Raw genomic sequence first — 25,838 nt, forward strand, 5'->3', positions numbered from 1 at the left:
TGACACACCCTTAGTGGGGAACTTCTACATGTTCTACATGCTCGTGACACACCCTTAGTGGGGAACACTTCTACATGCTCGTGACACTTCACCCTTGAGTGGGAAACACTTCTACATGCTCGTGACACACCCTTAGTGGGGAACACTTCTACATGCTCGTGACACACCCTTAGTGGGGAACACTTCTACATGCTCGTGACACACCCTTAGTGGGGGAACACTTCTACTCGTGCTCGTGACACACCCTTTAGCGGGGAACACTTCCACACGCTCGTGACACACCCTTAGTGGGGAACACTTCTACACGCTCGTGACACACCCTTAGTGGGGAACACTTCTACACGCTCGTGACACACCCTTAGTGGGGAACACTTCTACACGCTCGTGACACACCCTTAGTGGGGAACACTTCTACACGCTCGTTACACACCCTTAGTGGGGAACACTTCTACATGCTCGTGACACACCCTTAGTGCGGACACCTGTTCCGGCGTCGTGTTTCTCAAAGTTAATAAGTCGACATCCATAACTCCCCGTCATTATTTACTTCTACTATGCTAAGTATTTGTGTTATATATTTAGATTAATTGATTTACATCGTGTTACTAGTTTAATTCCCAAACAGGGTCACAATAAGATACTACCTGTCATGTATCTTTGATGAACATGACTTCTTTAGTTTCATGGCTGAACAACTTGCTGTTTTGTCTCATAGATGTATTACTTCTTTAATTTCATAGATTATTTAAATAAGGTGTCATGTGGTAGTGTTTTTCGTTGTGTAACACTGTTCCAGTTGTAAGACATTGTATATGTGGCTAGTCAGTAGTGCGATCTATCAGGACTTGTGGTGTATTTAGACTTGTAGTAGATTTAGACAGAAAGATGTGGACGGTGCTACAAGAAGCTGTGTTTCGTGCTGCCGTATTGCTACCTCTGCATCATGCCAACTTGTGATGTTAGAATACAATTGTTAATTCCACCAAATGTCGTCGTTGTTTGTTGGTGTCACCCCTAGCTCTATATGGAATGATTCCTGGATTCCTTGGAGTCAACTTTGTGTGCAGCCTATTTCAGTGTTGTCACAACCCCTAGTGTACAGTACACAACCCTGTGCATTTAAAAGAACCCACGAATCCGTTGTTATATGACCAGATGGTGGCCACATGAATACGTGCAAACACCAAGTGGAGGGTTCAGCAACGTGCAGTAAACGTGGACAAAGTACTGTGACTATGTGTTCCAGTCCACACAGCTGTGAATGGGTACCTCGTAAGGACGGGAAAGCTGCAATAACGCGGTGCGCCTAGTGGCTGAAAGAGTTGTATGGTCCCCAGGGAGTTGAGACTGATAATACGACGTGCCGTTGGGACTGACATCCAATGATCGAGGGAAAAAAAACAAGCACCTTGAGCATGTACTAGTTGCGTGGATATGTGCACTACAAATATGAATGAATGAATGAATAAATACAATAGTTATAACTTGTTAGGTTTAACTTGCGAATCAACACGCACAAGGTATTGCTTGATCTGCTTATTTCTAGACATAGATGTGCTTCGCTCGCCTGCAACAAATACCTATTTGGCTGAGTTGACCTCAGTTTACAGTCGATATGCATCTCATGCTCATTGAATATCATGCATAACATTTGGTGGTTGTTGAAAAAGGAACGAAGAATATTGACACATCAATTTTAATTCAGAAGTTTAAAGGGTAACCTTGAACTAAAAGCTTGTTCACATTCGTGTATTTTAACATACTGTGATCCGTACGTAGGAGAAGCGTCCGTTTTCCGAAGGGTTACTTTTAAAGGGGTCAATATCAATTACTGTATTCGATTTAACAACTTTGACCTTTATGGTCAGTTGATCCAGGCATAGGAGAAGAAGCCGTTTCGAAGCAGGAAGGAACACTGGTCCCGGTGGTAGAAGGTGGTCACCGTCGTTGTCGACCCCAGCAGGGCTGTGCTGACCTTCGTGGGTTTCCACGTCCTTGACGCTGGTTCACCAGTCTTTACGAAGGCGGATATTTCTCGACGTAAGTTGGCAGTGAAATCCAGGTCCGATTGGGAAGGATTGGGAACTATGTCCTTTATTCCTCCGAAAAAGGCAATAGCGTCCCAACCGTGGAAGGCGTATCGTCCGCGGCCCTGGACAGGTTGGGAGGGCCACTGTGTCGCAATGTATCTATAGGTGAACGACGTGAAATATCTGTCAGCAACATCGGCTACAACGTCCATTGGGCATATGACCCTCAGATCAGAGGTCAAGTCCGACAACTGAAGTTTGGGGGAGCTATATTGTGATTCCGGGTAAAGTTGCAGTAGTTTGTTTGAAATCTCACTTCCAAAGGAGGCAAGCTGTCGTGTGACCTCTGACCTGTACTCACTCCACGTGGTGATGTTGAGATGGTATTTGTCCGTCTCTTCAGCCACATTACCTGCCGCAAATAAACAAAGTGACACATTTCTCGTCTTATTCACACTACTTATTGCTCGGAATGACTCTCTCCATTAAATATTCCTGTTACTGCATCTTGTATTGATCGACCTATACCTTTGACATTTAAACTTGTTTGAACGTACAAGTTGTTTGAATGTTAGACCGTAATGAATGGTCAGCCAATGATCCATTTGTGCGTCCTTCATTACAAGCAGTAGGGTTTTGGGGTGATACAGTCTAGGGTGTTGGGGTGATACAGTCTAGGGTGTTGGGGTTATACAGTCTAGGGTGTTGAGGTGACACAGTCTAGAGTGTTGGGGTGATACAGTCTAGGGTGTTGAGGTGATACAGTCTAGGGTGTTGAGGTGATACAGTCTAGGGTGTTGGGGTGATACAGTCTAGGGTGTTGAGGTGATACAGTCTAGGGTGTTGAGGTGATACAGTCTAGGGTGTTGGGGTGAAACAGTCTAGGGTGTTGAGGTGATACAGTCTAGGATGTTGGGGTGATACAGTTTAGGGTGTTGGGGTGATACAGTCTAGGGTGTTGAGGTGATACAGTCTAGGGTGTTGAGGTGATACAGTCTAGGGTGTTGGGGTGAAACAGTCTAGGGTGTTGAGGTGATACAGTCTAGGATGTTGGGGTGATACAGTCTAGGGTGTTGGGGTGATACAGTCTAGGGTGTTGAGGTGATACAGCCAAGGGTGTTGAGGTGATACAGTCCAGGGTGTTGGGGTGATACAGTCTTGGGTGTTGAGGTGATACAGTCTAGGGTGTTGGGGTTATACAGTCCAGGGTGTTGGGGTTCTACAGTGTAGGTTGTTTGGGTGATACAGTCCAGGGTGTTGAGGTGATAAAGTCCAGGGTGTTGGGGTGATACAGTCTAGGATGTTGAGATGATACAGTCTAGGATGTTGAGTTGATACAGTCGAGGGTGTTGAGGTGATAGACCAGGGATGGTGATGGGTGGTTTTGGTGTTTGTGTGTGTGTTTGTGTGTGAGTGTGTTTGTGTGTGAGTGTGTTTGTGAGGGGGAGAGTGGTTTTAAACAACAATGTAACAAAACCAACTCACTGAAGACAGTAGGCACATCGACAGCTTTCCCTTGTTTCCAAGCATCCATGGGTGATTGAGGGATCACGTAACCTAAACACAAACATGGCGTAAGAAGAATTTCGTCACACTGGCCAGTAGGTCTGACAGCTCCTGGAGGTCACCTCCTTCACCACACGAGTCACAGAATGCCGGGGCCAGCAGTTGGCTCAAACGTTCCCCAATGGAAAGGTATAGGATTATGTGTGGGTAAACGTTCGCGGTCCGCCGAACATGTTGGCAGTACTCGGACGGGCGTTGCAAGATTTGTCTTCAAACTCATTCAGATCGCAGTACTCGAGCAGTACTCATGACAAATCGTGGTGGTAGCCGGATCGTTGGCGGCCATAACATTTACTATTACACTTCATCGTAATGTGTAACTGTAATTCATTTATTGATATCACCATACGACCGTTAGTGGCAACCCATATCTCCTACAACATGAGTCTTGCTTCCCCTCAACGTTGTGCCAACATTCTGGGAAGCAGGTCAACATGATGCCCCTCTTTCCACCGTTATGATCGCATCACAACCACAGACTTAGGCGATACAAGTAAACTCGCCATTGTCAACACAGTAACAGTCTGTGGTCACATATTTCCAAGTGAGGGTGAACCTCGGTCTGTCAGTATAACAGAGCTCTAGAATTGCTATCATATATATATATATATATATATATATACGCACAAAATGTCCAAAGTAGTACAGGTGTTCAGTCATAAATATTGCATAGATAAATAAAAACAGAATGCCGTTTTCTCCAACATGTTTCGTTCTTTACTCTTCAGAGAACCGCTACAACGAAACATGTTGGAGAAAAACGGCATTCTGTTTTTATTTATCTATGCAATAATATATATATATATATATATATATATATATATACAAATCTACAGTCTCTGACCATTTACACGTATATTTACCGTCAACGACAGCCAGGGCGCCGTAAAATTGGCCTTTGACGGGTATGTTTCCCTGATCTGCCATTGCCCAGCTTGGGTATACTGTCCAAGGACTGTCCGTGAAGATCTTCTCCACGCTCAGACCTAAAAGGCACTGGATGTCGGCGCACCCGGTAGTTGTCAGGAACACCTGGTTGTCACGTGATGCCTCTAATGACGTCTTGTTCAGAATAGCAGAGGCACTCATTGGCCACGCCCGATGGAATAGCCCGGCTGCTAGCGGTGACGCCAAGAGAGCATAAATGCTGGTTCCGCCGGAGCTTTGTCCAAACAGTGTGACCTGATGGAACAGATAGGGCCTCACTATATCACCAGGTTTACTGATCAATGTTTGATAGGGATAAGATATTTCACTTATTGTTTCAGTTTCAAAAATCAGTTGTCATGGAAACGTTTACCTTGTTTGGGTCGCCCCCAAAATTTCCCCTTATGTTTACTGTTCAATGTTTGATAGGGATAAGCAGATATGTCACTTATTGTTTCAGTTTTAAAATCAGTTGTCATGGAAACGTTTACCTTGTTTGGGTCGCCCCCAAAATTTCTGATATTAGACTGAACCCACTTCAAGACCTGAATCTGATCCATAAAACCGTAGTTCCCGGATGTTCTTGTTTCGGATGCCTTACTGAGGAGGTCAAGGGTCATAAACCCCAGTGGTCCCAGTCGATAGTTCATACTGACAAACACAAATTGTAAATCCCTAGCCACCTCTGGATTCGGCGAGTATGCGACCATGCTGCCATTTCCGTCCACCAGGTCGCCTCCGTGGATCCACACCATGACAGGTAGACTGTCACTTCCGTCTAAAGATGGCGACCATACGTTGAGATACAGACAATCTTCGTTTCCAACTGGGTGTGTCAAATCGGTATAATTTATAGGTTGTGTACACTGTGTCCCGAATGTAGTCGCATCATAAGTTCCCGACCAGCAGGTGCCCGTCGAGTTACTGAGAGGTACTGGGGCCTTCCACCGGTTTTGGTTTACAGGCGGCTCAGCGTAGGGAATTCCTTTAAACACGTTGACGCCTTGTTCCAGACTCCCTTTCACGAGACCACACTCCGTCATAACTACTGGACTGGTTATAGCTGCAGTCGGAGGTGCCCCGTGTTGCAAGAGATCTCCTGTCGCTAGGGCGAGCCTCAAAGCTAACAGTGACAGCAGCGCCAACATCATATCGTCTGAAACACATTATGACATGACATGACAAGACATGACATATTTATTTGTATATGTGGCCGTGAGGCCAATAGTACATGTGTACAATAATAACAGTGCATTTATGAGCAACCTGTAAATACGCGAGTTATAGGAACATCAATAAATCCATAAACACCCATTCACAGTTTACATTCTTTCTCTCAACCTAAGTATGTGGTACAACACAAGGGCTACCTTAAACAACAAGTCAATATTTTCTGTGCGAAGTAGCATACAGAATTTTTGTCTCGACGGTTGGTTATAGAAAAAATAAGACATATATGTTTCTCTTATTTCTAAATATTTCGGGCATATTAGTAATACATGGTACTCATCTTCTTGCGATAAATTGCAGAATGGACATTGGGTATCTATTGCATTTGAAGTTTTGGCAAATCGCGCCGCTTGGACTTTGAAGTTGTAAGCGTTACATCTAAATTTAGTAAGCCTATGCTTAAGTTGTGGTGATTTAATCTTTGAAAGGTAAATTTCTGTATTAATACAATATTTATATTCTGAATAAAAGTTGACACAGGTTGATGACGTTATTTCATTATACCAGTCCTGTTGATAAATGTCTTTGCATCTCTGCTTGAATACTTCGATGAAATATTGTGCATTACTTAAATTTTGAGCGAGCCATACATTTCCAAAGCCACGACTAAAAAGAATAGTTCTAACGAAGGAAACCCAATTAGTATCTCCGGTATCATCTAGTGTTTTAAGCATTTCATAACTACATCTTGAATATCGTGAAATTGGTTGTCTCATCAATCTTAGCCAATATGAAATAACCCGACATCGGGCGTTAATAAACAGTGGAAAACGTCCACATTCAGCTAGAATAACCTTGTAACCTGTAGCCAACACGCAACAAAAACTTACAGAACTTTGAATGTACCTTTTCAATATTCTTGTTTATGTTAATGCCCCATATTTCAGAGCCGTACAATAAAATTGGTAGAATTGTTCCATCAAACAGTTTAAATGATGCATGGAGCGGTAATTCTTTATATTTGCATATGAATTTCTTTATGACATGTAGGGCTCGTTCAGCTTGCATAGATAATGTTTCACAGGCTCTGGAGAATATATTTCTACACGAAAATATAATACCTAAATATTTGTAATATGATACCACCTCCAATTTTGGGACATTAAGGAACCATTTTTCACTTTTGGAGATTTTACCCCCATTTTTAAAAAACATTACTTTAGTTTTACTAATATTTATCTGAAGACCCCATTTCAAACAATATTCATTTAGAGTATCGATCTTGCATTTTACCTGGACAACAGAATCGGCAAGAATCACGACATCATCTGCAAATAGCATTATTGCAAGATCTGTGATATGTTCGTTAATAAATACACATTTCGTATCATTTGATAACATTTCCTTAACAAGTTCTTCAAGATATAACAGGAAAAGTACAGGTGATAAAATGCAACCTTGCCTCACTCTGGCATATGTATCAAATATATCACTCATTTGAAATTTACTGGTTCTAACAGATGCTCTCACATTGGTGTACATATTACGTAAAAGACGTTGGAGTTTGCCATGTATACCTGACTGTAGTAGTACATATAACAGTTTTGATCTATTAACGGAATCAAACGCTTTCTTAAAGTCTACGAATAGACAATAAAACTTTCCCCCTTTCTTCCGCAGATATTTATGGATAATACTGTTGAGAGTAAATATATGGTCCGTAGTTGAATACTCTTCTCGAAATCCCGCTTGGCACTCAGACAAAAGTTCAAGAGTGGATATCCAAGACTTAATGCGATTATCTAATATAGTGGTAAGTAGTATATACAATGATAGTCCGAGACCAAGTCCAACAAAAGCCTCTGTAAAGCTTTATTTCATAAATAAAGCTTTTGTCAGGCCCTTAGATCTCGCCACCATTGTATATACTACTTTTGAATCCCCAGTTAACTTCCCGGTCACTATGACCGCGAACTAGCACTTTCCTTATCACGTGGCACTATTGTGCCCGCCCTATGTCGTGTTGACCTCGAGGAAACAGTTTAATGTGAATCGCCTATGATCTCTTTGGTGTTCGTAATGAAGGCTTGCTGGGCTTTTCGTACTCCCTGTTCTATGTACTTTTTTTCTCATCTTCACTGATAGCAGACTTACGAGACTCGGACCGGATTTCTTGTTTCATCTTACCGTAGTTGTCGAGTTCAGAGAGGATTGAACGAAATTCCTCCTCTGAGATCTTACTGTCAGTGAGTGCCGTGGAAATACGCTCGCTTACCGTGTTCAGCTTTGCTTCGGCCAGAACCCTGATCTCATCATGTTTCAACGCTTTACGATGCAGTCTGCGGGATGCAAACTTAAACACCAACCCTGCCACCCCTACAACCCCAGCTGTTATTTCAATGCCTAGCACTATAGGTGCGGCCATGATGGTGGCTAACAACCCAACACCTGCCGCCCCTAGTCCCATGCTGGTTGTCGTAAGGGCAGTATCAGCCCCATCCACGATATTGAAAGCTCTATGGTACTTCTTACATAGTGCTTTCCGCGTGTCGCGGTCTTGTTCTAGTTGGGGTTTTACATCACATAACTGTCTCAAGCGGAATCCGTCTCTACGGTTTCCAGTGTCTTCGCGACTTCCTCTACGACTGGGTACAGTCCCATCCTGTGTATAATATCTACTGCAAGATATTTTTTAATTCGTCGATTTTAAAATGAGTATCAATGTATTTGGGGCTTATAAGGGCTAGGTTCTCATTCAGTATAAGTCGGGTAAGTTATGTTTTAATTCATAGTGGTTAAATGTGGCATAAATGTATTTGAGGCTTATAAGGGATAGGTTCTTGTTCAGGAAAATCTGGGAAAGGCTAATAGGTGCATTTTCTTCTACCTGAACCAGTGAAGGTTCTACTAAGATGTTCGATCCCGAGTGCCTGATGATACGGCAACGTATGCCCTCATAAGAAAGTCCAGCTGGCCAATATATTGTCAACCCAGGTAAAAGTTGCCAGTGGTAACTCAAAGCAGTGCCTGCGAGAAGGAGTTCTATGGTGAGTCTGGTTTCACAGTCATCAGGTAAGTTGGCCCTTAAACTTGAGCCCTCAGATGAATGTAACATGTTGCCTGAGCGGACTGTTCTTTGGGAAACTCTTATATTATCAGAATTCGGTATGAAAGACGTGAGCCAGACGCCGTTGTTCCTAATTTCGGAGGCAAACCCATTTTTTGTTTATGGAGATGTAAGGTGCTGTGAGGGTTAAGTTGATAAACCATTCAGGTTCTTTATATAATGTTAGGTCCGCCCACCTATACACGTTGTCTTTCAAGCGCATGGCGTACAAGGAGTTGTCATCACCCAAATCGAACCCCTCCACGTTCTCTAGATCCCCGAGTGTGATGTTGGGTCGATGATCGGTTATTGCCGCCCGCCTATACACGTTGTCTTTCAAGTGTAGGATGTACAAGGCGTCTTCCTCGCCGGGCAGATCGAATCCCTCCGTGTCTCCTAGATCGTTAAGCATGGCGTTGGGTTGATGATGATTGGACATTGCTATATTACTATTACGAGATAATTTCCAACTGTTTTTCTGATAATTTCTCAGGGGTGCACTTCACCCCCATGAAGTGTATGTTGTCGGGTAGGAAGATCTTGGTGAGTGATATCGTGTCTTCCACGGTCACGGTGACCCCCCTGCAGATTGGTGTGGGAGTCGACACCCACCCGCATGTAAACAGTGCAAACCTGATACTGGTGCCGTTTCACCCACCGGAGTTTGATCCCCTTCACAATTTCGACATCATCCAGCGACGGTTCCCCTAGGTAGACTTGGATGACCAGCGTGGAGTTCTCCAGGATGTTGACCACGCCTTCGAATTCAGACACCAACTGCAATGGCACGTCTTGCACTCCCGGTTTACTCGATAGCATGTGGGCTGCCATACTGGAGAGTGGGCTGATGATTACACTACGTCTCTCCGCGGGATGTAAGCCACGAGTAGGGTTCCGTTGTTCACGACTTTGTTTAGGTAGTTGTCTTTGTTCTCCGTGAACACGTAGGGGGAGCCTAGACTAATGTTGAGAAACCAGTCGACTTGAGCGGGTAACAACACCCACTTGTTGGCGTTGGTGAAGACGAGGGTATATGGCTTGTTTCGGGCGACGGTCGTGCTCTCAACATCTTCTATGTCGAACAGTTTACCTCTGAACGATTGGGATACCGACCATGTATCATCACCGATGCGGACTAGGTCGAACCGAGTGTTGAGGGCCTCTCCTGAGGTATCTACTATGTCACCTAGGGTTCTACCGATGGAGGAGACTTCAACACGTTTGTAAATGTTGTTTTTCAGTTGCAAGGCGTACAATTTACCATCTACTCCGGGGTCGTCGAATCCGCGTGTGTCCCCGAGGTCGGAGATCCCCACATTGACGCATTTTTTCAACTTCATTCCGGGACCTTGCGCGCTAGTCATTTTATGTGCAGCGTTATGCTGAGGTATCCTATATTCACAGGATTATGCTTTATATCTAACACTGATATTATCAACTCAGGGATGTTGCCCTGAGTTAACCTTTTATACTGACGCGGTGAAAACCACTCGGTTCTACCGTCGTTGTATTTCTCCGTTTTCACCGGTACGGCTCTCAGTATTGTGGAAGGGTGACCACCTTGAATGTTGTCCGTTGTGCTCAACTGACTGAGATGAATGCACAGCTCTCGGTATGGTACTAGGTCGGGTAACTTCGTGCCTGTGACGGTAGTTGTGGGTTTTATCTTGTCCGGCGACATCCTGAGTGTCCTCGCCAATGGTCGACCGAGCCTCAAGGGGTTTATTCCGTTGTTGGTCACCGTTTAGGTCGTTCATCTTGAGTTTGGCTCCCAAGGGTTTGAAGACCTCGTCGCTTAGCGAGCACACGCTGTAGTAGCCGTCAGTTTTCTGGTTGCGGGCGCCACTGACGAACAGCTTGTTGTTGCTGGCGTGATGTTAGTCCATCGCGGTAGGTTGGTGATATCGCAGAGTGCGACTTCGAGTTGGCCCGACGTGTTATCGATCGCGAGCATCAGCTGAACAGACTCACCGCTCGTTATTCCTGGAAGTGTTACGTACATGTTAGAGTATATATACCCATTATATAATACTTTAACAATGTACAAACCAGGAGTGTTTTACCCTAAACTGGACATAGATTTCCCACATATAAAGATCGTGGTCGCTGCTGGGTTGTATATCGGAGCCCAGTTTATAGATGTGTTTGACAGGTATAGGTTTTCGGTGACTAACGCTAAGGTAGTCCACGCCTGGTTCAACACTCCTATGCTGTTCTGGCAGAATCAACTCAACTTCGCCGTGTGGTGCGCTACAACAGGGTGTGGCTTGACATTGACCGACACTCGGCGGGGACCACTGAGTCAGTCTGTGTTCACGTTTCATGTGTACTACCAGGTCAGGCGTATCCTCAAAGAGATCAGCGCTCCGCTCCCACAGGACAAAGCATGGGACGCAGTAAACAACCCGTACGATCGAGTTTGCAACGAATTCAAACTAGACCCGAAGACGGATTGGCATTTGCCGGGCCCGAACCATGGGTTGGGTATCCCCATCGTTCACAAATATGTCCCTCGTGGAAGCCAGCGAAAAGATGAAAGAATGGGGGTACAAGTCGGATCATATCACAACAAACGAGTCGGATGACCGTTACATGTCTTTCGACGACAGCAAGGATTACCGAGTCTGGAGGTTCGAGCAGGGGCCCGCGGATGACTGCAAAAAGTTCATGCTGGACACGTCGAAAGGGTTTACTCGTGCCGGTGTCACCAGATTGAACGACTCGATTCGAACGTACGTGTGGGCCGTGCTGGGAGCTCAGAATCAAACGCGTTCCGGTATCATCGGTATGGGTACTGCTTTAGACGCGCAGAAACAGTTCGTGTCAAACGTCGAGGATGCCATAGCCTCCCCGGTCGATCTACCGGGTGCCATCCGAAGATACCAAGACGTGTTGGAATATGCCCGGTCGAAAGTCGACTACATGTTCGACGTGGGGCTGTACATGGCTCCGAGTGACTTGCGACTGAGAATCAACAAAGTGTCGGGCTACAACAACAAAATCGTCATAGCCACGGCAGGCCAAAAGTTGGGCGTCAACCCCGATGTCAACGTCCCCCACGTACCACCCCCCACGACCGGTGAAACGGGTATAGTGGCGCCATCCCCGGAAACCAGAGTTGTTGAGATTACTCGACATACAACCCCCTCCCACGGTAAAACAACTAAAATTTCGAGCGAAAGAGCTGGGGTTGACGTGTTATTCCCGCCTTGGGAAAGCCGGGCTAGTCGCACTATTGCACGACCCCATAGTAAAGACCCCCACTGTGAAACAACTCAAACAGGAAGCCCGAGAGCTGGGGTTAGTAGGTTATTCCCGTATGAGGAAGCCTGGGCTAGTTGAACTATTGCGTCATCATAGAGCTGTTGATCTACAGTTCGTGCGCACTGAGCGCGCTATAGGTAACTATCTGAGAGGCTGGCGTATGCATGTTGATAAGAACATAGACATCGCCAACATCAAGCCTCTAATTGCTGATAAAGTTAATGAGGAACTAAACGATTTGGGAAGTATAAAGTTTCAGATCACAGTGAAAATGTCACTCGATAAACAGCAGAATGGGGCTATTGAGTACATTCAGCCTTACTCCGGGGTAAACAAGAAGTCGTGACTCATACCGAGACTATAGACGAGTCAATCGATATCAGTTTTCAGCAGATACGAGAATACCTAGAACGCTACACGCACATGGGTTCCGGGTGGGTCGTGGATAAAATCGATAAGGTCTATCTAGACATAGCTAACTACATACCGTTCAGAGGCGGGTCGTACCTAGACTTACCCCCCTACTATAAGAAAAAACAAGCCATAGTCAACATCAAGAATAGGGGAGGCGATTGCATGAGGTTAGCTATCAGGTCAGCCTTGTTTCCGGCCGACGTACATTCGGACAGACCTTCTAGCTATCCCCAAAATGATGGGCTCAACTGGGATGGTATAGATGAACCCACCCCCATATCCCAGATCACTAAAATAGAAAAACAGAATGATATAGCTATAAACGTCTTTGGGCACGAAGGTAACACAACGATCGTGCACAGGGTCAGCCCAATTGGGGGGCAGGAGGGGCGCAAGACGATCAATATATTCATGATCAGGCGAGGTGGAAAGTACCACTACGCCTGGATCAAAAACCTCAGCTGGCTGTTGCACGACCAGTCGAAACACGTTGGGAAAAACACTTTTGCGTACGATGCCTACACGGCTTCACACGAGCTGATTTATTAGAATCCCACCGGGAGGATTGCCAAGGTGTGGGGCAGACGGCCATACGAATCGAGATGCCTAAGGAAGGCGACAATGTCCTAAAATTCGCCAACCACAAGAATCAGATGCCCGTGCCTTACATCATCTACGCCGACTTTGAAGCCTTGATCAAAAGCGTTGATATCGGGGCGACCCCCAACACACACAAAACGCAGGAGCACGAGGCCTGTGGGTTTGGATACGTGGTCGTCCAATGTGATGGGGAAACTAAAGCTCCCGTAGTGTACAGGGGTTCCGACGCGGCTGAAAAGTTTCTGAAGTGTTTGCAGGAGGAAGAGAAAACTATCAGGAATGCACTGTACACTGTCGCTCCCATGCGTATGACTCAAGCTGACCGGCAAGCTCACGGCTGCAGCACTCACTGTCACATGTGCGATAAACCGCTGAACGGCGATTCGGTGAGAGATAACTGTCATGTCACCGGTAAGTATAGAGGCGCCGCTTCACAGCCCGTGCAATCTCAAGCTCAGAATCAACCCCAAGACAATCAACATCCCCGTGGTCTTCCACAACTTGAGAGGGTACGACTCTCACTTGATCATGCAGGCCATCGTGAGGGTTGACGGCAACCTGACGTGCATCCCCAGCAACATGGAGAGATACATCTCCTTCTCCCTGAACGGCCTGAGGTTCATCGACTCGGTTCAGTTCCTCCTGTCATCACTCGACAGTCTGGTCAAGGCCAACGATACCTTCCCCATCACCGATCGACACACCAACGCCGAGACTCGACCCCTGCTGATGAGGAAGGGTGTTTACCCCCTACTAGTACATGGATGGCTGGGCCAAGTTCGCCGAGACCCGACTGCCTCCCATCGACCGATTTTACAGCAACCTAACCAACTCGACAATCACTCAAGACGATTACTCGCGATAAACGTATGGAATAAACTGGGCTGTAAGAATCTGGGTGACTACCACGACCTGTACTTGAGAACAGACGTACTCCTGCTAGCCGACATGTTCGAGACGTTTAGGAGGACTTGTTTTAAGCAGTATCAACTCGACCCAGCGTGGTACTACACCAGCCCAGGTCTATCTTGGGATGCCTTGCTGAAGAAAACTGGAGTTAAGCTGGAATTGCTCACCGATTACGACATGCACTTGTTCATTGAGAAAGGCTTGCGAGGTGGGATTTCCATGGCTGCCAAACGCTACGCGAAAGCCAATAATGAGTACGTGAAGGGCTACGACTTAAGCAAGCCAACCACTCACATCTTCTACCTCGACGCCAACAACCTGTACGGCTAGGCCATGAGCCAATATCTACCCACAGGGGGATTCGAATGGATATCACCCGAGATCGATGTTATGAGCATCGCGCCGGATTCGAACAAAGGCTATATCCTCGAAGTGGACTTGGAATACCCCAAGGCATTACACACATCACACAACAGCTACCCCCTGGCCCCCGAACGTTTGAGGGTTAACCCGGACTGGATGTTCGAGTACCAACATAACTTGCTGGGTGGGCGGGTGGCAGACGTTGAAAAACTCGTGTCCAAATTAATGAATAAGACCAAGTACATCGTACACTATCGCAACCTACAGCTGTACCTGTCGTTGGGTATGAGGCTGACCAAAATACACAGGGTGCTCGTGTTCAGAGCCCCTGGATGGAGCCCTACATCAGAATGAACACGGACCTGCGAAAGCTGGCCACCAGTGACTTTGAGAAAAACCTCTACAAGCTCATGAACAACTCGGTGTTTGGTAAGACTATGGAGAACCTGAGGAAACGCGTGACCGTGAGGCTAGTCCGGTCGAAAGAGGAAGACAAGCTCAGGAAACTATGGAATACTGTAAGGGACATTCTCGCGATCTCGCATTCTCGCGATCTCGACCTTTGGAAACAAGCTAAAAATCCCAAAAGTGCGAGAATGCGAGATCGCGAGAACGCGAGATTTGGCCAAAATCTTGCGTTCTCGCGATCTCGCATTCTCGTGTTTTTGGTACATAGCACTTTTGTCAAAAGTCGAGATCGCGAGAATGCGACATTTGTACATGCTGTCAAATCTCGCATTCTCGCTATCTCGACTTGTCAAATATGGCTATAAAAACATGAAATCGCGAGAACGCGAGAATGCGACATTGCATTTTCTCGCGATCTCGCGTTTTAGACGCTGTCGTTGCGCATGCGTAATATCATAAGGTCAAGGCGCATGCGTATCTAAGTAGTGCTGTGGTCATGCTTCTTTCATGCTTTTCACTTCCCAAGTAGCATTTAGCAAAATTATGACATACTAGTAGCTTGAAAATGCTATGTAATTTACAACATACACGATGTGTAGGGTAGAGTTTATGAGACCGTTCCCGTTGTTACAATTTCCTATGTACTTAAACATCCTCAACATGTAAAATTGTATTTAAGAAACGAAATTGTGAATATGAATGTCCAATAAAAGTCAAAACATGAAAGTGTCCGGAAGCTGGAAAAATATTGACGTCAGTGAGTGATAAAATAGTGCTTAAAGCCGCATCAATACGCAGCTACACCGTCAGTTATACAAATAATCACCGAGCAGTGGGTTTCTCCATGATGCGATATCATATACGGCTAGCATATTCATTCAAACAAAGTTCTAACAGACCAGTTTGTAGCAGTGGGCTAAAATGAACATGTCTGATGATTTTTCTTACTCGACATTATATTCGCTACTTTAGGCCATAAAATATTAATTAATAAATTTTCTCCCGCTCCCGCCTCATTACAAAACACCCTGTCTTACATGATTCTTTCGTCTCCAAGTTCCAAGAAATAAAAATGCATTTGTACCAATAATATTTGTGTTCCTCTGGCAGACATGATATAGTGGGGACTCAATGTGTTATTAACCACAGACTACGGATTATGGGTTAGATATCTGTTTATTTCCATATCGTGGTGGAAGAAGACACCCTGTAATAACAATAATATACAGTCGTGTTAAGCCAAACTCACTCACTTCTTTAGAGCAATGCACGTGCCCCGGGCTGTGAATGGGGGTTAATTTCCAATATTAGCATGCCGAGCTTGTGAAGGTAAGGCCGCAATACATTAATAGACAGAGTTTGATTAATTTCTAAAACAACATGAGAGGCGGGAAGTATGTTGATTTGCATTTAGTTTTTGTCTAATCGAACTTTTTAAGGCACCCGTGTACATTTACTGTAGAAGGATTCGATTCACATGCATCATGCATGTTCAGTAGGGCTACGTTTGTGGAGTATTTCATCAAGTAAAGAAAGTAGGAATGTAACGGGTGAATTAAGTAGTTGTATATTGTGTACGTAAATGAATAACTAATCATCATTATCAGGATATAGTGGTCTCGCAGACGACGACTTCTTTATGCATTTAAGTTGCAATTAGTTGTCAGTTCAGCTGTCTCTTGTCCTTGTGTTTCTGTGAGTGAGTTATTGGGTTTAGTTTATATGGCGGCGGTATGTAAATAATCGAGTGTGGACCAGACAATCCAGTGATCAACATCATGAGCATCGATCTGTGCGATTGGGAACCAATGATATGTGTAAACCAAGTCAGCGAGCCTGACCACCCGATCCCGTTAGTCGCCTCTTACGACAAAAATGGGTTGCTGAAGATACATTCGAACCCTGACCTTCACGGGTGTCTTTGTGTTTCATGTACAGTTCTGTGTCACAATTTGGTCAGAATCAAAGGTTAGTTATTATACATTATAATTTTACATACATAGTAAATTAAACCCTAACATTAATCATTACACAAAATAGGTATAAATATGCCCATGATAACAAAATAAAAGTCATTACACAATATACCATTTAACGTGTATGAATGTGCTTATGGTAGTTTTTTATATGTCCAGTCAATATGTTGGCTAGTAGTTGTTGTTTGGTAACTATTTTCTGTATCATGTAAGATTGATACATCTCATCTACCATGTATATTGTATGTACTTGACAAAGGTTACATTTGATCAGTGTGTGGTTCTTATATGGGATTATTGCATGCGTTGACTGTGCGCCTGCTGAATGTGCAGACACATTCTCGTGTAACCCACAGGATAGGTTTCTTTGTACAGTATCTACAGTATATTTAATCATTATACTATGTATTATTATAAGTCTTTATGTCAACACTCATGTTGTATATCACTGTAAACACGTGATCACGTAAGTCACCTGTGTTATATTGCATCGCGTAATGCCTGTATATGATTGTTGATAGGCACATTTATGCACTATATTTATTATGATGACATGTTCATCGGATGTGATTTTATGTTACGTTTATTGTGTATAAAAATAGAATTGTTATTACAGGGTGTCTTCTTCCACCACGATATGGAAATAAACAGATATCTCACTCGTAACCCGTAGTCTGTGGTTAATAACACATTGGAACTCCGCCATATCATGGCTGCCACAGGAACACAACTATTAGCTATACAAATGTATTTCTATTTTTTGGAACTTGAAAACAAAAGAATAGTATAAAGCAGGATGTTTTGTAGTCAGGCGGGAGCGGAAGAAAATCTATTAAAGTAGCGAATATGGTGTCGAGTAAAACATCACACATGCTCATTTTAGCCGACTGCTACAAATTGGCCTGTTAGAATTTTGTTTGAATGAATATGCTAGCCGTATATGATATTGCATCATGGAGAAACCCACTGCTCGGTGATTATTTCTATAACTGACGGTGTAGCTGCGTATTGATGCGGCTTTAAGCACTATTTTATCACTCACTGACGTTAATATATTTCCAGCTTCCGGACACTTTCATGTTTTGACTTTTATTGGACATTCATATTTCCAATTTCGTGTGTTAAATTATATTTAACACGTTGAGGTTGTTTAAGTACATAGGAAATTGTAACGGGAGCGTACTTATATATACTTCCCTACACATCGTGTATGTAAATTACATAGCATTTTTAAGCTATGGCATAATTTTGCTAAATGCTACTTGGGAAATGAAAAGCATGAAAGAAGCATGACCACAGCACTACTAAGATGCGCATGCGCCTTGACCTTATGATATTACGCATGCGCAACGACAGCGTCTGAAACGCGAGATCGCGAGAAAATGCAATGTCGCATTCTCGCGATCTCGCGATTTTGTATTTTTGTGGCCATATTTGACAAGTCGAGATAGCGAGAATGCGAGATTTGACAGCATGTACAAATGTCGCATTCTCGCGATCTCGACTTTTGACAAAATGTGCTATGTACCAAAAACACGAGAATGCGAGATCGCGAGAACGCAAGATTTTGGCCAAATCTCGCGTTCTCGCGATCTCGCATTCTCGCACTTTTGGGATTTTTAGCTTGTTTCCAAAGGTCGAGATCGCGAGAATGCGAGATCGCGAGAATGTCCCTTACAGTATTCCATAGGAAACTGATAGCCAGCCCGGCATTCAACCGGAGCAAGATATTTAACGACGACCTGGTGGCCCTACACATGAAGAAGAGCCACATCAAATTCAACTGGCCTGTTTACGTGGGGATGAGCATCCTCGATTTATCCCCAACATCTGATGTGCGACTTTTACTACAACGAACTGAAGAAACAGTACGGCGACAGGTGCGATGTGCTGTACACGGACAGGGACTCCCTGCTGATGGAGATTCGAACCGAGGACGTGTACGAGGACATGGTAAAACACATCCATTTATACGACACAAGTGACTACCCCAAGGACCATGCCATGCAGAGCACGGTTAACAAAAAGGACCTCGGTTAATTGAAGGACGAGTGTGCTGGCACGCCCATAGCAGAGTACATAGGCTTGAGGCCCAAGATGTACTCCATCCTGAAAGCCGACAATAGCGAGACCAGGAAGGCGAAGGGTGTTAAGAAGTACGTGGTGAAACAACACATCAAACATGCTAGATTCAAGGAAGCCCTATTCAAGACCCGCACCTTCAGACATCAAATGAACACGCTGAGAAGCGACGGGCACAGGATATACGGACTGACGATAAACAAGACGTCCCTGTCGCTGATGGACACGAAGCGTTGGATAGCCATCGACGGGATCAACACGTACGCGTACGGGCATGAGAAAATTGAACCAAGAACATAGGTGTATATATACAATGTCACGAAACCAAAGAAAGTTTGAGGCTATTTACTACAGCCCTCGTGGGTACTGGAAAGGAGCTAGCGCCGTACATAAGCTGGCCAAAATGGCGCGAGTACCCCCGGACGAGGCCAAAGCGTGGCTTGAAAAAACAAGCCCTGTGGCAGATCTATTTACCGGCACCACGCTACGTGCCCCGAAGAAAGTTCGGTATTACCGCACCCAATAGCGTTCACCAGGCCGACCTCCTGTTCCTACCCCACGACAGGAGGTACAAGTGTGCCCTAACCGTCGTTGACATTGCCGGCCGCTACAAGGAAGCCGAGCCCTTGACCGCGAAGGATGCGGCCAAGTAGCCCGCGGATTCGACCGCATATACAAACGCAGTCCGCTGACATGGCCCACAGAGCTGCAAGTCGACCCCGGACGGGAGTTCATGGGTGCCGTGTCACAACTGCTAGCCAAACACGATACCAAGGTCAGGCGTGGCGCGGCTGGGGCTCATCGCAGCTAAGCCATAGTCGAGAGATTCAATCGGACTTTGGCCGAGCGCTTAGTCGGGCACCAGTATGCGAGAGAGATGGTCAACCCGGGAAAACGATCGACGGAATCAAATGGGTGGCTACCTCAGGTGGTGTCGGCTATCAACCACGAAACCACCCGTCTCACTGGCAAGAAACCAGCCGATGCTATCAAACTGAAATCAGTGGTGGCTGAGTCGGCTGCACCATCGCGTGGGAAGGAGAAACAGATACCCTATAGGGCACTCGTGAGGTACCTCTACCAGCCGGGGGAACACGAAGGGGACACTCGGAAACGAGCCACCGATCCGATATCGTCAGTCAAAACTTACATCATAGATAAAGTAGACATCAAAGCCAACGAGCCGAACTTGTACTACTTGAGAGATGGGCTAGGGAGAGGTTTCGTTAGAGAGGAATTATTAGTCATACCGTACGGCACAATGTTGCCACCCAAGCAAAATATTTAACACTTACCTTGTCGGGTAATCTTGATGGTATCCTGTCAACACGACATAGAGCTATCACATGATCAGGAAAGTGCTAGTTCGCGGTCATAGTGACCGGGAAGTTAACTGGGGATTCAAAAGTAGTATATACGATGGCGGCGAGATCTAAGGGCCTGACAAAAGCTTTATTTATGAAATAAAGCTTTACACAGGCTTTTGTTGGACTTGGTCTCGGACAATCACTGTATATACTACTTGGTAAATATTTTGTTTAGGGTATTCAATAATGCAGTACCTCTATAATTGTTTGGATCACCCCTTTCACCCGACTTATGCAGAGGTACAATCAATCCTACATTCCAGGAATCTGGAAAAACGCCGCTGTCTAGAACTCGATTAAACAGACAATTCATAAAAGGAAGCAATAAAGAAATACATTCTTTAAAAACTTCAACTGGAATACCATCTCCCCGGGTGATTTTCCACATTTCAGACTTTTTACTGCACACAATATCTCGTTATCAGTTATACGATTACCAAGGTATTCATCAACATTATCTTGTTACTCATCTGTCGTCAAGGTGATGTGTAGGCACCACACGAGTGTGCTTCACGAGCATTCACATATAGATACATGGTCATCACACAACGTCAATTTTACACTAACGGCACAGAAAATATCACAGAATATCAATTGCTTAAACAGAGAAGAAACATTAAAAACATTAATATCATCAAGTGTAAGTCGAATGTAGATTGAATGTGACCGCGAGCAGCACTGAACACCACCTACCTTCAGTTCAGGACCCTGTTGGTGAGTGGAGTGACCCGGATTCCTCTCCAGTCGAGATACCATTGAATGAAGACCTTTGTTTCATTGTTGACGACAGTATATATCATGGATCATAGGTGCGTGTCAAACAAGGATTGGGCAACTCTGAGCAACAGTAGATCGACAGTCTCATACCTGTCAACTCTCACGCATTTGGCGTGAGTCTCACGCTTTATTGACAAATGTCACGCTCTCACGCCTCCAAATAATAATCTCACGCATATCTGGTAGCCAAAAATAATTTCAAAATTAATACGCATTTTCGTTCGTTTTTGCGTAAAGTTGAACATTGAAAGAACGCCTGAATGAACGAAGTACTAAAACGATGTTTATGCGAATGATTCGGCTTATTATTATTTATTAGCATGCATCTTTTAGTGTCAAAAATATGCCACCAGAAGGCTCCAAATGCTCCTGAAAATCACTAAACTTCATTTTCGGGGTGGGGGTGGGTGGGTGGGGTGGGTGGGGGGCTTCGCCCCCAGAGACCCTCCACCAGGGCGTCGCCCTCGACATGACCCCGGCTGGACCCCGGCTTATTTTTTTTTGTCTCACTCCAAACCATCTTTAGGGGTTGACAGCTCTGGATCGTACCAGGGGAGTTGTATTCATTGGTGATTGTCGTCTGTAGGTTATATGTGTTGTATGTCAGTGTCAGTGCACTGTGTGATGCAGTAGCCATGTGGTAGCGTGCCTCGGTAGTTGAGCCCAGGTGGAACACTGCTCGTGACACACCCTTAGTGGGGACACCTGTTCCAGCGTCGTGTTTCTCAAAGTTAACAAGTCGACATCCATAACTCCCCGTCTTTATTTGCTTCTACTATGCTAAGTATTTGTGTTATATATTTAGATTAATTGATTTATATCGTGTTACTAGTTTAATTCCCAAACAGGGTCACAATAAGATACTACTTGTCATGTATCTTTGATGAACATGACACATTACTTCTTTAGTTTCATGGCTGAACACCACAGACAACTTGCTGTTTTGTCTCATAGATTAACATTTTGTTGTATTACTTCTTTAATTTCTAAGATTATTTAACATGAGGTGTCACGTGGTAGTGTTTTTCGTTATGTAACACTGTTCCAGGTGTAAGACATTGTATATGTGGCTAGTCAGTAGTGCGATCTATCAGGACTTGTGGTGTATTTAGACTTGTAGTAGATTTAGACAGAAAGATGTGGACGGTGCTACAAGAAGCTGTGTTTCGTGCTGCCGTATTGCTACCTCTGCATCATGCCAACTTGTGATGTTAGAATACAATTGTTAGTTACATCACATGTCGTCGTTGTTTGTTGGTGTCACCCCTAGCTCTTAAAATTATGGAATGATTCCTGGATTCAACTTTGTGTGCAGACTCTTTCAGTGTTGTCACAACCCCTAGTGTACAGTACACAACCCTGTGCATTTAAAAGAACCCACGAATCCGTTGGTAAATGACCAGATGGTTGCCACATGAATACGTGCAAACACCTAGTTGAGGGCTCAGCAACGTGCAGTAAACTTGGACAAAGTACTGTGACTATGTGTTCCAGTCCACACAGCTGTGAATGGGTACCTCGTAAGGACGGGAAAGCTGCAATAACGCAGTGCGCCTAGTGGCTGCAGGAGTTGTATGGTCCCCAGGGAGTTGGGACTGATAATACGACGTGCCGTTGAGACTGACATCCAGTGATCGAGGGAAAAAACCCAGCACCTTGAGCATGTACTAGTTGCGTGGATATGTGCGCTAAAGATATGAATGAATGAATGAATGAATAAATACAATAGTTATAACTTGTTAGTTTTAACTTGCGAATCAACACGTACGAGGTATTGCTTGATCTGGTCATTTCTAGACATAGATGTGCTTCGCTCGCCTGCAACAAATACCTATTTGGCTGAGTTGTCCTCAGTTTACAGTCGATATGCATCTCATGCTCATTGAATATCATGCATAACATTTGGTGGTTGTTGAAAAAGGAACGAAGAATATTGACACATCAATTTTAATTCAGAAGTTTAAAGGGTAACCTTGAACTAAAAGCTTGTTCACATTCGTGTATTTTAACATACACTGTGATCCGTACGTAGGAGAAGCGTCCGTTTTCCGAAGGGTTACTTTTAAAGGGGTCAATATCAATTACTGTATTCGATTTAACAACTTTGACCTTTATGGTCAGTTGATCCAGGCATAGGAGAAGAAGCCGTTTCGAAGCAGGAAGGAACACTGGTCCCGGTGGTAGAAGGTGGTCACCGTCGTTGTCGACCCGAGCAGGGCAGTGCTGATCTTCGTCGGTTTCCACGTCCTGGACGCTGGTTCACCAGTCTTTACGAAGGCGGATATTTCTCGACGTAAGTTGGCAGTGAAATCCCGGTCCGATTGGGAAGGATTGGGGATCCTGTCCTTTATTCCTCCGAAAAAGGCAACAGCGTCCCATCCATGATAAGAATATCTTGCGCGACCCCCGACAGGCTGAGAGGGCCACTGTGTCACCACGCATCTGTATGTGAACGACGTGAAATAGCTGTCAGCAACATCGGCTACAACGTCCACTGGACACGTAACACGCAGGTCAGAGGTCATTTCCGAGTACTGGAGGTCCGGCGTGGTATTCTGAGATGCAGGGTAGAGTTCCAGTAATCTGTGTGGTATTTCACTCCCAAACGAGGCGAGTTTTCGTGTGATCTCTGACCTGTACTGGGCCCAAGTCCATGTAGCTATGTCACGTGGTTCCCATCTGTCCATCTCCTGACCAGTGGTACCTACAATTAATGGTGACTACAGGTTATTGAAAATATTTCTTTATGAAATAGATCCTTACATATTCTAAACATAAAGGCAGGGGACTGAGGGGCGCCTGATCGCCACGATTAGCGACACGATAGATCGCAGGTCTGATGCATGATAGCTTGTAAAGGCAGGGGACTGAGGGGCGCCTGATCGCCACGAATAGCAACACGATAGATCGCAGGTCTGATGCATGATAGCTTGTAAAGGCAGGGGACTGAGGGGCGCCTGATCGCCACGAATAGCGACACGATAGATCGCAGGTCTGATGCATGATAGCTTGTATTATCCGCCCACCTGGGGAACAAATGAGAAAACAGGGTGAGGAGGGTGGGGGTGGGATAAGTTTCTGTACTTACTGAAGATGACGGGAACATCATTCCTATGTCCTGTCTGCCAGGCCGTTAGGGGAGCGAGGGGGATCACGTGACCTACAACGGAAGAATGTCGCGACGTCGTGGAGAATCGTATGTGAGTGGCATGGTAGATGTGGCGGGTACCTGGGTGTAATTTAATACATACAAACGAGAGAGAGAGAAATCGGATAAAATGACAATAGGAACTATGACTCTAGAGCTGAGACAGGGAGGCACAACCATTGTGGAACGGAGAGAGGACACAGATCCATAATGGAACTGAGAAAGTGAGACACATGGCCTGAACATACCATCGACAACAGCCAGGGCACCGTCGAAAACAGCCTTAGTAGGAAGGTCTGTATTGTCCGGCATAGACCACGTAGGGTAGACTGCCCAAGGACTAGCCCGCATCACGTCTCCCACGCTTAGACCAAGGAGGCACGAAATGTCCTTGCAACCGGAAGTCTTCAAAAATACCAGATTGTCACGTGATGCATCTGACGACGTCTTGTTCAGTATGGCTGAAGCACTCATGAGCCAGGCGCGATGGAACAGGCCTTTAGCTGGGGGTGAAGCTAAAAGACCGAACACGCTGGTGCCCCCGGAACTGTGGCCAAATAGTGTTACCTGAAATACGTTTACCAGAATGTGTTGCTTATTGTGCAATAATCAGATTATAACTTGTTGGTAATCTGAATTATGTGATAATTTGCAGAATTTACCTTGTTTGGGTCACCCCCAAAATTTCTGATATTAGACTGAACCCACTTCAAGACCTGAATCTGGTCCATAAAACCGTAGTTCCCGGATGTTCTTGTTTCGGATGCCTTACTGAGGAGGTCAAGGGTCATAAACCCCAGTGGTCCCAGTCGATAGTTCATACTGACAAACACAAATTGTAAATCCCTAGCCAGCTCGGGACTAGGGGAGTAACCGGGTATACTGCCATTTCCAAACACGAGATTGCCGCCATGGATCCACACCATGACAGGTAGACTGTCACTTCCGTCTAAAGATGGCGACCATACGTTGAGATATAAACAGTCTTCACTCCCAGACGATCGGTTGTAATTATAAAAGTTCAGTGGCTGCACACACTGTGTCCCGAATGTAGTCGCATCATAAGTTCCCGACCAGCAGGTGCCCGTCGAGTTACTGAGAGGTACTGGGGCCTTCCACCGGTTCTGGTTTACAGGCGGCTCAGCGTAGGGGATTCCTTTAAACACGTTGACGCCTTGTTCCAGACTCCCTTTGACGAGACCGCACTCCGTCATGACAGTTGTTCCAGATGCGGACAGTGGTTTCCCAATATGCTGTGAGCTATCGGTCCCAACAAGGAAAATTAAAGTCAGTAGTGTTACTGGGGCAAGTCTCGCGGCCATTTCTTTCATTAACTGCATCGACAATATGTCTAGTCCAAGGGTTGATGTTCTCGAAAACCTTTCACGAGAATGTCAAGGAAAAACTTCAAGAGTTGAGATGTTTCGCACAGCGACAGGGCAAGCGGGATATCTTACCAGGGCGAATGCCGGTGTGGCTGTCGGCTTGGCTTACATTACTTGTTTTCGTTGTTGCTAGGAAGTTGGTGAATGTGGTAATCTCGACTCTCCACCAATTTGTAATACACGGTCAGACATAGATAATAATTAGACAGGTTACGGTAACCAGCCCACTGTAAGTGGTTTGACACGACGGCCTCGAAATATATAATATTTCGATGTGACAGGATAGATTGGCAATGCTTACCACGTGTGTTAGGGTCACTACCTGGCTTCACGATGACAAAGCGTC

The 25,838-nt window shown here is 45.1% G+C and overlaps 2 protein-coding genes across 2 annotated transcripts; both read right to left on the minus strand.

The window, feature by feature from the left end:
• Nucleotides 1-1,682: 1,682 nt before the first annotated feature.
• On the minus strand, nucleotides 1,683-20,938 carry LOC124287929 (para-nitrobenzyl esterase-like). Its single transcript, XM_046724420.1, has 6 exons — nucleotides 20,876-20,938; nucleotides 20,111-20,135; nucleotides 5,015-5,679; nucleotides 4,460-4,778; nucleotides 3,516-3,587; nucleotides 1,683-2,442 (listed from the first exon to the last, which is right to left on the minus strand). The coding sequence occupies exons 1-6, from the start codon at nucleotides 20,936-20,938 to the stop codon at nucleotides 1,865-1,867; spliced, it is 1,722 nt and encodes a 573-aa protein (XP_046580376.1). The 3' UTR covers nucleotides 1,683-1,864.
• A 1,952-nt stretch (nucleotides 20,939-22,890) lies between these two features.
• Nucleotides 22,891-25,580, minus strand: LOC124287944 (para-nitrobenzyl esterase-like). Its single transcript, XM_046724435.1, has 4 exons — nucleotides 24,770-25,580; nucleotides 24,356-24,674; nucleotides 24,048-24,119; nucleotides 22,891-23,663 (listed from the first exon to the last, which is right to left on the minus strand). Exons 1-4 carry the CDS (start codon nucleotides 25,445-25,447, stop codon nucleotides 23,077-23,079), a joined length of 1,656 nt encoding a protein of 551 aa, XP_046580391.1. The 5' UTR covers nucleotides 25,448-25,580; the 3' UTR covers nucleotides 22,891-23,076.
• Nucleotides 25,581-25,838: the final 258 nt, after the last annotated feature.

The sequence above is a fragment of the Haliotis rubra genome, unplaced genomic scaffold (genome assembly GCF_003918875.1).
Source record: "Haliotis rubra isolate DU_JTF1 unplaced genomic scaffold, ASM391887v1 Scf409, whole genome shotgun sequence".
Lineage (NCBI taxonomy): Eukaryota > Metazoa > Mollusca > Gastropoda > Lepetellida > Haliotidae > Haliotis > Haliotis rubra.